The sequence below is a fragment of the Crocodylus siamensis genome, chromosome 9 (genome assembly GCF_052110815.1).
Source record: "Crocodylus siamensis isolate JL-2025a chromosome 9, ASM5211081v1, whole genome shotgun sequence".
Lineage (NCBI taxonomy): Eukaryota > Metazoa > Chordata > Crocodylia > Crocodylidae > Crocodylus > Crocodylus siamensis.
This window is the reverse complement of record NC_143403.1, coordinates 29327394-29345046: the sequence shown is the minus strand read 5'-3', so window position 1 is coordinate 29345046 and position 17653 is coordinate 29327394. Positions and strand designations below refer to the sequence as shown.

Genomic DNA, 17653 nt, shown 5'->3' with positions numbered 1-17653 from the left:
AGCATGCAGCAGAGGACTCCCCATCGGGGGGGGGGAAGCAACAGTAGCAGCCCAAGATAGGAAGGGGAGCAGCCAACTTACCCCCAAAAGCTTTGAGAACAAGCCAGCAGCTAGCTGAAACTAGAGGCAGGAGGGGGCCTGGACATCTTTTCCCCGGAAGCTTCTAATACCAAGCCTGCAGCAACCAGCAGCAGCAGCCACCTGGGACAAGAAGGGGCATAGCCAACTGCATCTCAGAAGCTCCTGAGAGGAAGCAGACCTGACTTGCTTGCCAGGGCAGCTTTTTATACTGCTGGGGCCAGCACAGGTGCTAGCCCCAACCTTTACCTCCCCCTGGCTGCAGATCTGGGAGGCAGGCAGGTGATTTTGCCCCAAGTGGTACAACCTGCCCAACAGCAAAGTGCATGTCCAGGCATATGCGCGGAGGCAAAAAGCCCCAGCTCAAATTTGTGCTGCTCCTATTTGAGCTGCTGCAAGTGCACATGCTTGCATGTGTGGACATGCCTATGGGGACTGACAGATAAGTGCCAGCAAGCAGCATCAGGTATACAGTCTAAGACCTTTTGCTTCAGACAGGCAAGGTGTACCGCTTAACTTAAGTGTTCCTCAATGTAGCAGTTGCATCCTTTGTGGGCTTGCTGCTAGAGGGTGACAGCTTCATGCTTAAGCTATATTATAAGCAACAAGGGATCAGAAAGAATCATATTGTAAATGACAAAAAAAGATGTTTATGCATTTGATACTAGCATGTACACAGTAGCATTCAGTGTGGTATAACTAAAGCTTCCTCTCTACCTTTCCCATTCTGAACAGAAGCCAGGCAAACCTTTATACCAGGTAGCTCAAGAATTAACTTCATATTTTAAGCTTATAGTGACATTCTCTTGGCTGCAAATACCTTGTGCTCTATGTACAAGGGGTTATTTATCTGCATTCTAGAAGGAAATTCAAACACAAACTTTCCCAAGCAGACCATACAATTGGAAAGGATCACTTCGCCTTCAAGGGTCATCCCTTGCTATTGCCAGAAAGCACATAATAGATGTTTAGTCCAAACGTATTTTTAAGAACATCCACTTAGGTACATGTCACTCCACAGCCACAAGTACACCTCCCGGTAAACTTAGGATATTTAGTACAAGCTCCGGACCTTCAAAAAACTAGAGACCAACTTGGGCCCAGCAATGGCAAGATCTTAAGTAAAATATGCCCAGGTAAGCCTGAGGTAAGATTCCTCAAATTAGTTTAATTCTAAGTATCCAGGTTCCAGAGAGATTCCTTAGGACAAACTGGAGGACTGGTACATCTAGCCAATCTCCCATCTTTAGCTCTGGCCAATATGTGATGCTTCAAAGGAAGAAAAAGTAATGCACTTAAAGGCAGGGGTGGGTGGGTGGGATATTCTTCTTCCTGTCCCTTGCAGATAGTGAGTAGACACCCTGAAGCCTGGAATTAAAATAACATAATATTGTACAAGTATTGTAAGCCCATGAAAATCTCAAAACGAAGGAGGGAAGCAAAGGAAAGAAGCCTAAAAAGGGAGGACAACATTGCCTGTAAATACATTTTATTTGTTTAGTATTTCCCAGGACAATTGCTTAATTGCTCTGTTTCCCAGATTTCAATTAACTCCTTACTGTCACCATTTATTATCATGAACAAATTTACTACCCCACTCTATCCCACAGATAATAGAGGTAGTTAGCCACATTAGCAGCACATTCTGGAGGACAAACAACAAACAAATAGTCTTTTTGGTAAACTGAATTAAAATGAACAAATCCAAAAAATATACAAAGTCTACCTGTATATAGTAATGCATAGTATGGTGCTTTATTAAGAGTTCTTATGAGTTTTATTAAGTTTTTAAAAAAAATTAAAAAAACAAGACTACTATTAAACAACTGCCCCATAAGCAACACTTTTTATGTGTACTTTTGGTGGGGGAGAACGTTGTAATCTTACAATCTGATGAATAATATTTCTAGATTTATTAATGACACAAATATAAAAGAACAGCAACCATAACATCAGCATGGAAGTCTTTGATAATGTTTAGCTACTAAATTATTAGACAGATTATCAAAATAGGTAGAAAAATACTAAGGAAAAAATGCTAATAGGTACATACCAAGCATTTCAATATAGTTCTGGCCAGTACATTCTCACCTTGATAAACAATACCTGTTATAACTAAAACTGGAAGACAATAAGACAACTTCACTTTCACATCCTAGTCTGATTTCTGTAGGAATGGCAGATTGATAAATTATCTTTTAAACTGAAACTTCTGTAAATTTAAATAGAAGTAGTGGACGCACAACTTTCACGTTCCAGAGTTCCTTTTCAGAACAGAAGCTAACTTTTAACTGGTGTGCCACAGTTCCTTTCAGTAAAGTGTTCTGTGATCTCCAGATGAGTTCACTAAATATTAGTTATATTAAATGCTAGTATCATTAGAATAGCTGTCCCTAGGGGTGTGCAGGGCCTAGGTGGGGGGGAAGGGCAGGGGCGAGTGGACAGACTGGGTGGCGTTTGGCAGTGGTGGTACGTGGCAACTGCAGTGGGGCCTGTAAGGCACTGTCTGTGGGGCCTCCCAAAGAGCGGGGTTTGGGGCAGTTGCCCCGATTTGCTCCCCCCCCCCCGGGATGGCACTGATCATTACTCATTAAACCTTTTCAGTGAAACTATTCAGTTGAGAGGCCCTTGGCAAATCTATATCTACCATTCCACATGCATTACATTTGACTGATACAATGAAATAGGATAAATTAGAGGAAAAACTTTCGAAAAATACAAGGGACTGCAACTTTAAACATGTTACGTAGGTATTCTCAAAGGGAAAATAAGTTTCTTAGAATATACTGGAGACAGTGCATGGAGTCTTAGTCATACACACTTAGTTTCAAAGTTATGCCACTCTACTCACAGAGAGAAATCAATGTACAGTATATTTTAAACAATCACTGCAGCTTTTTAAATAATCCGATAGTTTAGCTTTGAATGCGATCAAGCTAATGGAGGCTTTAATGGATTCCAACACAGTGTTCCATTGATCAAGGGATATGTACGAAAATCATTGCCTACCAAACTTTGGTTTAATTTTAAGAAATGGAAAACTGAATGTTAATGGTAAACAGAAGTTGATTGTTCCCTTTTTCACTGAAATAAATATCTGATCTGTTCACAGAACCAATGAAATAAAGGATAATAGGAATCCTATACACCTGACTTTACTCTTTCAGGCTCTAATCAAGACAATTAATCAGAGCAACATGCATTGGCATGGAGGCAAGTATTTGAAGACAAAGAAAAAGGGGCTAATTTTGTGACCAAACTCTGATTTGCACCACATACATGACATTAGAACCACTGGGGCTTCACATGCTTGAAATCATTAAAGAATGAAGTCTTTTACGTCATATGAAATATATGTGATACTTCCATGACAATAAAAGATAAAGCTTAGATGACCCAATTTGTATTTGGTAGGAATTAGGGTCATGTGTAAATTGTTCTTCTCCTTGCCTAAATGCTTTAATGGAACATGCTAATAGCTAATTGGTACCTAATCTATAGCCTTAACAAATGCAGCTTCTCTACAAACTTATAAATTATTTTATTTAATAAAGGCATCAACATGTATTGTCTTAGCTTGAGAAACAGGATGGATATGCACCCCACAACCTGAGAGGTGGGTAATTCTTGGTTTATACCAGTAAGAAAAAAGTGCAAGGTCCTCATTTCTCATTGTTTTAGAAGAGCTGTGTGTGGCCAGGGCAGAGTTCTGGGAGGTATCACCTGACTTAGGCAATAAGCCATTAGCCCATGCACACTACTAATGTGCTGTACTTCTCCTCTAACTCCTTCTTGGGGGCTGAGTTACAACTCCAACCTATCTCTAAGAGTTAAATTATATTAAGTTAAAAGAGAAAAAGCATTTACTACTGGGTACCAACTGCTCTGTAATAAATGTTCATGTGCCTGTTACTCCCACAGAAAGCAAAAGCTAAACCATTGTACCCTACACCATTGTCATTGAGAATTAAACTATCCTGGAACTGTCCTGGGAGGTAAGAGTAGGTACATAGTTACAGATCAGCTGGCAATCCCTAAATCCCTACACCCCCTTTGAATTTACAGTAACTTAATTAATTACAGTTTGCTTGACTGTCCATCCCCTGGGATTAGCGTAGGGCTGAGATTTTTGGTGGGGATTGTATTAGATTACTTTTTGGGATTGAAAACTAATCTTTGTGCCAGATTAGCTGGGGGCAGAGTGGCAGTATTTCACCTTTAGGATAGCAGCTCACAGATGTGGGGTAATAGGTCTAGAAGTAAGATTCAAGTTACAGCCTAGAAGATGGAAGGTGTCCAATGCAGGTATTTATTTCATAGGGGTTCTGGTTGGCTGATAAACCAGAATTAGAAGCGGGATTGAGGGAAGGGATCCCCTAGAGAAAAGTGGGAAATAGGATTGGGATCCAAGTGTCTATTGCAACAACTCTCATGGAAGACCCAGGAACAGACTGGGAAACCAGCTGTGAAGTCACAGGGAGCTGGGATTAGCTCTCTACCAGGTGGAAACAATTAAGAAAAGAGTCTACTGAACTATACTGAATTAAGTTAATAAAGTTGTGACCTAATTAAGCCACATCTCTTCCCCATTTTGTCTTTCTTCCCACACATCAGGCACAATATCACTCAGATTCATTTCAGTTACACTAGCACAATTTACACTGCATTACACTGGATCAATGCATTGCACTGTTTTAACCAAGAAGATAATTCTGCCCATTGTTAGCACAGTAGCTTCATTCATTTGCATTGTGTGTCATGGATTTTTTATTCTTTTCATGCCTGTTTTGTTGTTATTCTGGCTCTTGAATCCCCAAACCTGTTCCACAACATTACAGAGGCCTTGCATGATTTGAAAGGATATCTTGTTAAGTAAATCCAGTTCATTACCAATGAAAATATCAACTATTTCATGATGATAATAACGAGAACTGATATGGATATTTCTTATGCTGCATGCTACACATCCTGGATGTTTTCCAGTTGGTAATTATTCATGGCATTCTTATTTACATTTTAGACATTCAGACTCTCTTGTAAAGCTCAGAGTGCAAGAATGATGCCTTTAAAATCTATTATATTGGTGTTAATATATTTTTATTTACTTAAGCTCAACAATAAGTAACAGAACCTACAGGATGGAATAGCTTCATATGCAGAGATACAAATAATGGTTTATGAAAAAAAAGTCTAATCTACCTGGCACAAAACCAGCAGTTTTCTACTGAACACTTTAAAAATGGCCTTTACCTTTCATCCCCTAAACTGGAGTCACAATAAAAGGTTTTCATTTTCTGCCAACATTTTCTTTCTATCAGTGTAAAACCAACTTTGTATCAGACTGTGTGTTTTTTAAAGTCCCTGCCTTGAGCATTTCATTTGTATTGGGTCCATGTTTAGTCAGAAGCTTTTGTAAAATTGATGAATATTGTCTAAAGGCAAGTGCAGACAGGCAAACAGATCTGTATCTTCTGTAATCCATTTAGCCTGACACACACGTGCAAGGGAACTATTTTACCTCAATTCTTTCAGGGCTGATGAAAAGTAAATGTAAGCAAAGTCATGAACTTCACCATTTGAAAAAAAATCACAGAATCTACTGTTAGAAGCTAATTTATACTTTCCCCCCTGAAACAGACTGACCTCGGTCCTCAGGCATCTAGAGTCAATAAACAGTTGCCATACATAGAACATTCATTAGAGGCCTGGGTTAAGAATGTTTTTGTAGCACATCCAAAATGGTAATGGGCTACCTAATGCTACAATATTAATGGATTGCAAAAGGATCATTTCAGGACGACCTTGTTCAAAATTACTTAAATGACATAAGGAAAGCTTGTAAATCATGTTCTTGTTATTGTCTCTTTCTAACAATTAATTGGAAAGGGCAGTAATTATACTAAGCACTCATTCTTTTATGAATGAGTTTTGTTTTGTTCTTTTCTGCTGACACCTTCAGAACTATTATGCATTTTGGACAATTCCAATCTACGTTGCCAAACTTTTGCTGTTGTCCCTGATGAGACCAGGGAAAGGGCGGGCTGAATTCTGCTCCTAGGCTGCTGTATTCCCACAGAGTTCAGTGATATTATTTGGATTTACAGTGGCACAACTGAGCTCCAAATCCAACACAAAACATTTAAATCCTCTTTGAGCCATATCTGGGTGTCTGAGCATCAGTATCTTGCCTGGGAAATCTTAGGTTTTGTCCATTCCAAGGATTTCCTAGATTTCCACTGGTTTGAACCTGTACTATTGTATATTGTGGTTTATGGTAATTTGATCTGTCTGCACTAGAAGATTGTACCAATGCAGATATTCCATTGGCTTCATTCCCAGCATGAATAAGGCCTTAGATTCATGGATTTTTAGACGTTCTATTATGGTTACCATCAGTCTCCTAATCAAAGAACAAAAAAATAAGTGACTTTTGAATACTACAGTAAATAATTATTTGCCAATCATTTTTAATAGCTATGCTTCCATTTTACCCAGTTTTCAACATTTATGTGCATTCTGTACCCTTTATGCCTGTCAAAATCATTTCACCATTGTGATTCCCAGGGTTTCTAGCTATGCTTAATTAAACCAAAAATAATCATAAAGAAACAGCAGAAACCCCCTTAAACCTTGCCTTAACTGTGCTATATCATTAGCCTGTTTGAATCCATACTGCTGGTTTCCAAAGCAGTATCTGTCTGCATGAGAACTGCCTTTTCCAAAACAGAATTCCCACACCTTCAACTAGCTTGTCTCTAAATGATCTCTGAAGTAAACAATATTTAGTCTGGCAACAATCCAAATGTATGCTGTTTGCCCAGTTTGCCCAACTAGAGCAGGGGGAAAAAGCCGTGTTCACAAAACTGCATTGTTTTAGTCTTAAGAAGCTGTGGTGCAAGGGACATCAGTTGAACAGTGTTTGCAAGAACAAGGTGCTAATAATACAATCAGACTCTATTTAATTATTTGTTCTTTAAAAGTGGCCTCATTTTTTTAGTGGTAGCTGATGGCCACAACAAAAGTCATGGACTGTAAGGCATATAACATATACTAACATTCAAGCCAACGCTATAATCTTGAACTGGCAAAGCAATGGTGCTCAGGGGTGCAAAGAGATGCAGTTCTTGACAGACACAGCTCTGCTGGGAAGAGTGCCCAGGTGTAGACACAGTTATGTCCGCAAAATGGAGCTTTTCCTGGCATAAATTATTTTGCTCAAGGGGGGGCTGGCATAAACTACACTGGGCAAAATCACAGTTCTGTCAGTATAAGCTGCATCCATACTAGAGGGCTTTGCTAGTAAGAATACTATAGCTATTCTGGCAGCACACTCTAAGGAAACCTGGCTAGAATGGTGATTTTAAATAAAATGTTAGTCCTGCAGGTATGTTCCACCTCTGTATTAGCCACACTGGATCTTATCCTTTCTGAGGTGACAATAAGCACTTAATGTAACTTTTGCATCACAAGCTCTTTTTTTTGTCATTTGGGAAGAAATAAACTGGCATCAGAATACAATGTAAATGAAAGAAAATTGGCTTTTATACTGGATAGTCCCAATGGACCAGAAAGGAACTGCCTGCTTTTCTAGTATCCTATTACAAAATAGATCACAAACAACATTATTTTAAAAATCTTATATTTTTGTATTTTGGGATAAACTCGCAAAGCAACTTAACATCAAACCAGTGCAAGCTCCAAACCTGGCTTCATGGACTGCATGTGCATTTTATGGACTGACTGTTTAGTTCAAAACACATTTAAAAAAAAATCCTAGTCAGTGGGCAAATGAATCAGGCTCCTTTTTTACTCCCTTTCTCCAGCCCAGTGGATTGTGTATTCTCTTTGGGACAGTGGCACAGCTCCAGCAGGACGGGTGAGGTGTGCCCTTCCTCCAGAACGGTAATAACCTGGCAGTTAGGACACTCTCCTGGAGGTGAAAGCTATTGGTTAGAACCTTTTAGGACCCCTTCATAGGAAATTTCTCTCCATCCAGGTTAATACTGTAACCACCAAACAACTGCACTAGCCCTTCTTTCCTCTTCCACTCAAAATTAAAAAAAAAAATGGCTGGGTTGACTGTGCAATAGTTGAGTTAGGTGCATTCAGAACATTTTGATCTAATGAAGTCCCTCAGGGAAGATAAGCGGAGGACGCCTAGTTGCAGATCCTGATCAGGCTGCTCTATGGAGGCAGGTATGTCTATGGTTCTGCTGTGCTCTGGGAAGGGTGACCAAGAAATGCACGCAACCCTTCTGCTTCTGCCCCACATATGCCAAACCTAGAAATGAGACAATTAAACTGTCCTGAGGTCACCACTTGCTGCTCCTCTTCAGATCCTCATCTCTGGCATGTTAGACAGGGGTGGCAAGGGGAACCTCCAAAGTAACTTCGCTGCCTCTTCCTGGGTTGGTGTGTTTAGAGCTTAAGTAGGTGAGAACGGCATAATTCTCAGCAGGAACAATATGCACATGTCAACAGGAACGAAGCTGCTCAGTCAAGGCAGCATGGAGAAATTCTTGGCATTCACAGAAACAGACCTTCAAGCACCTAGGGAATTCTACTGGCAAAACCTTAGGCACCTATGGGTTTGGTGAGGTTACAGATCACATTCTTGGCCTTAGGTGCCTAAAGTCTAAGTTAGTTCCACTTATGATACTTTAATCTTTTGTGCAGATCTAGGCCTTATTCTTTTTAGTTTAGAAATTTCTAAATGAGTAGGTACAAAACATAATTCAGTTACAGTGGATAGGAACTTGCACTCAAGGAAGAAATAAACCTATGTGATTTATATATAAAAACACTGCAGAGATTCAATTCACTTTAGAAATTTTCTTTTCAAGAGATGGGCACAAGTAATTTTACTCTGGGCATACACCTTCTAATGCTCCATTTACTGAAGTAGGGCCTGGAGTTTAGCAATTACTTCTTCAAGATCATATGGGAGAGGCATGTTAGAATCATCATTCTTCCAGTAGGGATGGCACTCTGGCTTCTGCTCATCTGGTAAACTCTTTGCCAGCTGGGATTGGCACCTGAAAACAAAGATTGATGGAGAATTAATTAAGTGAAGGCATATCAAGAAACGGAATGCTCAGGAAAGCTACATTTGCTTACTCATTAAACAAACAAACAAACAAACAAAACCAAACAAACAAGAGGCTCAATCTTTGGACAAAATGGATTGTTCACTTACTGTGAAGCTGCTGTGATTTCTGCTGTAAGGTTTATATTATCTAGAGGGATTTCTTAGAAAGTCAATCAAAGAAAATTCAGTTAGTGTACCTTTTTATGGTGAATTATTTTTTCATTATCTCAGCTGTTATTTAAAGTATGTGATTAAACCATTATCAGATTTAAATGTTTGTGGGTTTTCAATGTATTACTAGATTACTGAGAAAGATTAAACTGAATTTACTGCATTAAGGTCGGGGGATAGATTAAACAATATTACAGAAGCAGGATTGGCTTTGTAGATTCTGGAGATTTACAAGTGTATCAGCCTGCTTTGCTCTGAAAAAGGCAATATAAAAAGGGGAAATTGTATAAAGATATATGCAAATGGAGGTTAATAACAATTTCCACTGATGAATAGGTGGGCAAATCTTCAATCAAATTAAATTAAGAGGTTGGTGCACGTTAGTCCCCAGAGAAAATGTTTAAATTACAGTGTTTTTTATTAAATGGATTATTCATCAATACTAGTGAAGTCTAATTATAATATGCAACTAAATTGCAGCCCTGCATAGGAAAGTTTTATGAGTAGCAACTGTCACATCTCTTAAGATTAGTTTGTAGCACAGAGTGCCACTTATTTGCACTGCATTAGAAAATCTGTCACAATTCAGTGGGTTTTTTCAGTTACCAGTTGCTGATTAATTAGCTAATGTTTGTAAAGCACTGAGACAAGGACAACTTCTAAGTATTATTATAATTACTTCACATGTACTGAAGGTGAATTTAGTCCTTTAAAAGGGAAAAACCTTATCACATAGACAAGTTATTATTTTATCCCATGTAAAACATACAAAATTATATTTTGTATATAACTATTACTATAATTACACTTTTTAAAGATAAAATGAAATTTAAATTTTTAAGTGCATTGAAATGGGTCTCTCCCTCTGTAAAATGAACTCTGAAAAGATCAACACACAAAGCTTCCTGGTCTTCTCCTTCCTTTCTGGAAGAGAAAGTCCCAGTGAAAGATGCCTTCTTCTCTTGGGAATTATTAATGGCAACAAAATATCCATGAGAAAACATACTTCAACTTTACACCCATGTTGGTGGGTGTTTAATTGCTGCACCAGCATCCTGTGCACTCAATCCATCGTACATTACACTACAAGGACAGTATTAACACGTAACATTCCAATATATCTTCAGCTCTCCACATCAGCCCCTGATAATAGCATCTGTTAACATGCACTAAGTACTATTATGTAGCACATCACTTCATAAATAATAAGATTAGCCGACCTCAGGGCCCTGAGAAGAGTAATGTGTTTAAATGTTCTCATTATTTATTTAAAACAAGAATTAAAGGAACAGAAGCTACTTGTGACAATCCTCTTAGCATAAATATTAAACTGTTTGCATTGATAAGCTGCACTGTACAGAATAACAGAGGATTTGTTTTGCAGGCTATTTTATAATAGTTGTTAGAGCAAATGCAGTTTAGTGTATGAGTTTTGAGAGGTACTTAACTGATTGTGCCATCATGTTCTGAAGACATTTTCCAAATTATATAAAAAAACAGGAGAAAATTAATATGCAGAGGAAGCTGAAGCTAATTACAGCATTACTCTATAGGGCTTTTAAAAGCTTGCTTTATTTTCTGTCTCAGCACAAAATAATATGCTCAATTTGCTGGTAAGTATAAGACATTTCACTTTAAGGATTTCAATCTAAAAGTGGATAAATTAAGCATGTACAGATGATTACAGCTGACAAAGAGACACTGCTAGTAAATACCATCAGGCATATGAAAAAGTCAGCTCATTATAAACATTTTCTTCTCACTTTTTATTAAACATAGAGTTTCCTTTGAGAGCAAACCCATATTACCTCTTTACTTCTATGCAGTTTTTGAACACTTTCCCTGATTTTAAAGTTTCCAATTGCAATGTATTTGCTGCCAGCTTTTTCCTCCCAGTTGAATTTTAGGTACCTCTGAGTGTGTTTACACATGCACCCAACTGCACAGTTATTACTGTGCAGTCATTTGGTATTTGCCTTAGCAAACACGTTTACTGCACAGTCCTGGTGGTGCAGGCATTTCTGACCCAACTGTGCAGTAGCAATGAGCAGTAGTGTGGTGTCATGTTGCTACTGTGCAGTAGCATTGGTGTCACAGGTGTGCCCACTGATGCTACTTTGGCATAGATCATTAGTACAGTGACATAGCATCTTGTGTAGACATACCCAGAATCACTTTAAATGTTATCAAAGCTGCTGTGATTGAACTGCTGCCTTGGAGTGACACTGAAAAATTGTACTCTTCCAGTTTCTTTTACTAGAGGAGACAGTTCTCTCTGTGTAGTATACTTTGGCTGAGCACGTGCTGCATTATATGACAACTACATACTTGGTCATCCTGAGCAATTGCATATTCTATACGAGGGGCTGAGTATGTTAGTAATTATCCACAAGGACCTCAGAATTTCCTTATTTATAAGTCTAAGGCCAATTAAGGATCTCCTGAAGAAGTGAGACGAGAAGAGCAATGTTGTGGAGTTATCATCATTTCTGTGCCTTTCAAGCCATACCTGCCTTCTCGATGACTGTGATTTTGAGCAATATTTCCACTTATTCTGTCTAGATCTGATGCTGTCTCTTTTTATGTCAATTTTCTGGCTGGGAACACTAAACACTTGCATTTTGTATATCACCTACCCTCATCCAATCCTTCAGGCCTTATATGGCATAAGTCCTATTGTCCTGAAAGGGGATTATATACATATAAAGGTACAGAACTGGGTCCTTAACTTTTTCCAGTGTGCATGAAGTAGCACCCACCAGATTGAAGGAAATCATTTAACTGCATGTCACATTTTGACTTGAACTGAACTAGTGGGCCAGAAATCACTGATGTGCTAATATTTTTAGACTTACATTTTATAAATTTCCCAGAGTTTTAAAGGATAGTTCGTTTTTTTTCACAGTTATAGAGTAAGACACAAGGACTCTGCACAGGAAGTCAGTACCTTTCCTTCGAGCATTGCATTCAGAGGTGCTTGAACCGTTTATGAAAAAACAGTGGAATTTCTGCAAGTCACATTAGCTGCATCCTGGGTACATAAACATTAGATCTTTTCTTGCCAGATGAAGATTGATCAAATAGCTGTGAAATATTCCCAGCAAATGAGCTTTACTCCAGATACCTTAGTTATAGAAATCAACCAAATAGGAAGAGAGAGACACTTAAAAAATTAGTCCAATATGGAAGGTCCAAATTTTCAAAGCTCCATCATTAACCAGCACCTGGCCAGTACAATCAAAAACATACCCATATAAGTAAAAATGTTAATTTAAAAGAAGCAGTTGTTTACACGCCCTCTCTAACTGTTTTTGATTCTGGTTTTACATATATAATAGCAAATCTTTTTTGCCTTCTAATACAATTTGTTTTTAGCAATTCAATTAAATAATGACATCAATTTTGATAAAGTTTCTTGGGTTTTTTTTCTAACCCAGTAACATCCCAGGTAGGTACACTTTACTAAAACAGATATTTGTCTAGTTATTTTCCCTAGGGTTGCACTGACATTTTGATGATCGGGGTGTCAGCTACATTAGAGAACACTGATCATGATGCTAAAATTAACCACTTTAGCTAAAGTGTGTGTTAATTATGGGTATGCAAGCAGTCAATAAAAGGTTAATGCAAAAGTCAAAGGATAAATTTATTTCAGTATTGCATCATTCCACAGATTAAATGACTAACATTATGCTTTGTGTTTTTAATCAATAGATTTTACAGTAATGTGCTAGCCATTGATTTGAAAAACAATGTCCTTTCTTGCCAATAAGTTTTGCATGTAAGATGTATTAATATTCTTAAACACTTTTTTCAGACAAATGTTTTGCTATTCAAATATGAGGAAAAGCAAGCAAGCAAAAAAAAAAAAGAAAGATAGAAAGAAGATTAGCATGACCGAGAAATTTTGTCTAGTGGCTGGTCAGTTTCTTCATCCATAGATACCACAGAAGCGTAGTCAAACCTAATCAATTGTGGTGAATTTGTAGTTTTCCCTGCATGGGTGCATTAGAATGAGGAGATGTTACCAGGAATTTCTTCACTGCCTCTCACCCAGCTAGAAGCAGCTGAAATCTGGCTGCCTCAGTTTGGGAATTCAAAGAGTAGTAGGAGTCATATGGGCTTGGTGCAGCAGTGAGGGACAGAATCACGGCCGTGTCTCCCTGCGCAATAGCAGGTGCTCATAGGGATGACTGAGGCAGGAATATGCTACATATTTTTGATAGCTGTTCATTCCAGCGTCCCTGAAAGCATTGTGCTTTATATTAGAATTATTGCTTTTGTCCATTCTTGCAAGACTGGGTGGTGTTCCTTTAAACACTCAACAGAATTCTAGTCTCCTTTGAAAATGTGGTCAATACGTACAGATGAAAAGCCCTATTATTAGTTATTATCTCTGAGCTGTTTTCTATGGAAATAATAAAGCCAAAGCTACCATTTATTTCACACAGAAGAAGGAAAAATTGGGCACTCCAGTAAACTCTGCCTGTGTTACACTAGACTAAAATACCATGCTTTTAAAACAGTACCACAGTTAAAAGATCAAGGCAACATCAGTCCAGGGAATTAAACCATGAGCACCTGATCCTGAAGGCAGCAGAAGCTAGAGGTGCTCTGCACCTTGGAAAATGAGACATTAAGGGCTTGATCCACACACTCAAGTCCTATGCTTTCAGGATGAAAAGAGATGACGATATGTATATATAGGGTTGATTTTCAGCTCATGGCCTCCATTTGTGCACATGCCAAATTGCATAACCATGTACATTGCTTAGGTAGCAAGTGCTGACAGCTGTATGTGTGCTTTACATGAGCAGGTATTAGGATTAAAGTGTTTTAAACTGCACACTACAAGTCCAACAATTCTACTGAGTTTTCAGGGTGCAAATTATAATATGTGCATATATGTAAATGCTCATCCAGTACATAACCTGTTTTACACATGTACAAATGGATGTTAGGTAGATGTCCAGCTGAAAATATCAGCCAATCAGCACTCATATCTAGAACTGTTTTGTAGCTCAAGAGAGTCATTACAAATTTGCCAAGAAATAGACTGTGGTCCTGAATAATCGTCAAGAGGCCACCTACATCCGTCAGTCACATAAGAACACTGGTTAAATGCTTTAACATTCCTAATGTGGATGCTGTTCCAAATATTAGCAATAGCCTCTTTAGATGGAAACTTTCATGCTGAAGGTACATGAGCATTTTGCAAACTTGGTGCATGACTATGCAAAGGGAACTGCAAAGTCAGTCACTGTACCAGCCAAGAGCTCTGCTGACTTCAGCGGGGCTCTACACAGACTCTGCTTTCTCCATGCACAATTCTCGCAGGCTTGTAGCCTTAAGCCCTCATTCTTCAAATGCCTCCCTGTCCTAAGTAATGTAATCCCACTGACTTCAATTTTAAGATTATCCCAGTTCATTCTGAGCTCACGTTCTTAGCTGTTTTAGCACTGTACAACGGAATACATTTCTCTTTCAAGATATCTATATCTTAAAAACCTACAGAAAAATACAGGATTTCCTACATACATTAGTCAGATGAGTAAACTTTACTAATTATATTTACACACAAAATTGCTTCACCTGCCAATATAATCCAGCTATGTTTGGGGTAGAATACAACAGGGGTGAAATTCTGGCCTTACTCAAATTGCTGACACAATTACCATTGACTTTAGCAGGATTGGGATTTCATCCACAATGTATATGAACAATCAGCAATCTTGCACAATAGCTTAAGGTAGCAATAAAAACACTATGCCCAACTGAACTGCAGAGGGAACTCAGTCAGATGAATATAAGCACCAAAGCTAAAATCTGGCCAGGATGCTGGATTTAATACACCTGAAAAAAAATATCCAAAACCAAAAAATAACAACAAAAAACAAACAAACCTGGGAATATCTTAACTTCCTACAATGATGAAGCTTTTAGAGTTGCATTTCATCTGAGTCAGATGATATCACTCAGAATTACAATATATGTATGATGAGTTATAGTTTTTATATTGCTGAAGAAAGAAACTTAAATCTGATTCACTAAACAAGTACCTTTACTTGGTAAAAAACATGAAGAGCTTTGCTTGTAAGTATAGACTTAGTTTGGCAGTGGATAATCTCCTTCACTTTTGATCAAGGCTAGGGGTGGTGGGAAAAGATATCTAGAAAGTATATGAAGAGGCACACCTGTCAGTAAAAGAAATGGATGTGCATTATATCTTCTTGGTAAATTAAAAAGTGTGAAGATAAAAGTGCCTGACATGATACAGTAGGGCTGTGGGAGGCCTTCAAAGGAAAAAGCATTTATCCATTTAACCAGGTGGGTGTCCATTACAATTTAACAAATTATGTTATGTCTAATTTTATTCTTCCTTCTGCTCCAGACATTTGTCTGGTCACAGTAGTTGTTAATGTGAAAATTTATGGCCACCAATTAAGGTTTAAGGCCATCAGGTAGAATGCTGAGAACAATTTTATACCCAGGTCTATTTGTCAGCATGTCAATTATATAACAATGGTGATGAATGGGCTACCTTGACAGCTGAACAGTTAGGAGTTGCTGACCTCTGATCTCAGTCACATGATAGGGTCACCTGAAACTTGCATTGCTCCTACCTGACCACATGTAACAATATAGGGGTCAAATGGCTTGGATGATTATATGTATCATGTCTGAGGCAGCCCAGTTATAAGCTTTAGGGTATGCAGTGTTGAATTCCACAGCTCTGCTGCACAAAGCTGTAGAACAACTTCAGAAATTATTGAAACAAAGGGTATACCATTTCAAAGAGGTATAAGGTAACTTTCCTTGCTGTTCAGTAGAATGGTGCCATTGTTCTTAAGGAACAACAATGAAAACAAACACGTCTGAAGAAACGGTGACTCTACCATTGGGAGAAAAATGTACAGTAGGCTTTGTATTAGTCGTGCACTCTTTATTGCACAGCAAGAGTTCCAATCTGGGGCACCTATATTAGAGGAAAATTCACTGCTATGTTCTGTGAAGAAAACTTTTTAAACTGAAGATTGGCCTAAGCTTCACAGTTTATATCTGGAACTGGAGCAGAACTTCTCCCTAATTCAGGAATGCAGAGATCTAGGCTTCTGGATTAGCATGTTATAAAGAAAGGAATAAGCACAAAATCTGAAACAATACACAAACTTCACCAAGGTTCAGGTGTTGAGCAGATGGGTGCCAGTTAATCTTCCACTGATACTTGTGTTTTTAAGCTGGACAGAATGACTTTTAATCACTTTGCTTGATCTCTGTAAAATAATACGCAGTGTAACTCCTCACACATTTTTACTTGATATTCTGAGCAACATATTCACACTCAAATCTCTGTAGAAGTTATCGTTGCAGCAAAACAAATGGAAACTTAAGAAAATGCATATATTTGATTAGAGGGAATTATGAGAAATGTAATCAGGAATAAATTATAATAGTTTACTTCATAAGGCTGGATGCTGTTTTTCCTTCAGAAATAACTGTAATAAATTAGCATGACGCTATAAGAGTCAAATTCCCATTTTTCCATTCAAAACTGGAATTTTCAGCCTCTTTTGGTTGATTCTAAACCCACATAACTGATTACCTTAGCATTTTACCAGCGAAGGAATGACAGAAGTCATGACTCTATATCAACCTTTCTGGAGAGGAAAAAGCAATCCATGTGTGGTGGAGACCTTTTCTTTTAGCTGATCAATACCTACTCATACCTCTTACTGACACTTTCTAAAACAACAAACAAAAGCTATCCTCTTTCACTGATATTACTTATCTGAAACAACAAATCCCAGTCAGTATTAAAATGAAGTGGTCAGATAGGAACTGAGTGGTGCTTAGCTCTTTTGATAATCTAATCTTTAATGTATTCCAAAGTGATTTGGCCCATTTATGTATAACCATGGCTAATGATCTTTCTTGTGCTGTAACTAGAGTGTGCCCAACAATCAACAATGGCTCACAGCAGGGTGTATTACTGTTTATATAGGGAAAGGAAAGGGACTGACAATGACTTCGCTTCCAGATGAGGCACGGAAGAAGGAATGTCAGCTGAGGGTTACACTGGGGGGGGGCGGGGGGGGCGGTCTTCCAAGAAGAGTTTGAATCTAAGCATATATCCAGGTCCACCTGCTTTCTTTCCACTGGTAAACCACTGGGTAGAAAAACATCCACCCCAATCTCAGACTACAAACAGCTGAAATCACTTATGTCAGCAATGAATTTGGCCCATAATACATTACAAACACTTCTAGTCTTTCTCACATGAGAGCCTGAGGTCCCCAGAGGCATTATTTCCATTGG

At 38.3% G+C, this 17653-nt stretch overlaps 1 protein-coding gene across 4 annotated transcripts in view; it reads right to left on the bottom strand.

The window, feature by feature from the left end:
• Positions 1 to 1535: 1535 nt before the first annotated feature.
• The window catches only part of FTO (FTO alpha-ketoglutarate dependent dioxygenase), a 437735-nt gene continuing 421617 nt past the window's right edge, over positions 1536 to 17653 (bottom strand). For all 4 annotated transcript variants that reach the window (XM_090063582.1, XM_090063584.1, XM_090063577.1 and 1 more), the window contains one exon: positions 1536 to 9113. In XM_090063582.1, coding sequence (XP_089919708.1) covers positions 8972 to 9113 — 142 coding nt within the window. In that variant the 3' untranslated portion in view covers positions 1536 to 8971. The remainder of the gene's footprint in view (positions 9114 to 17653) is intronic.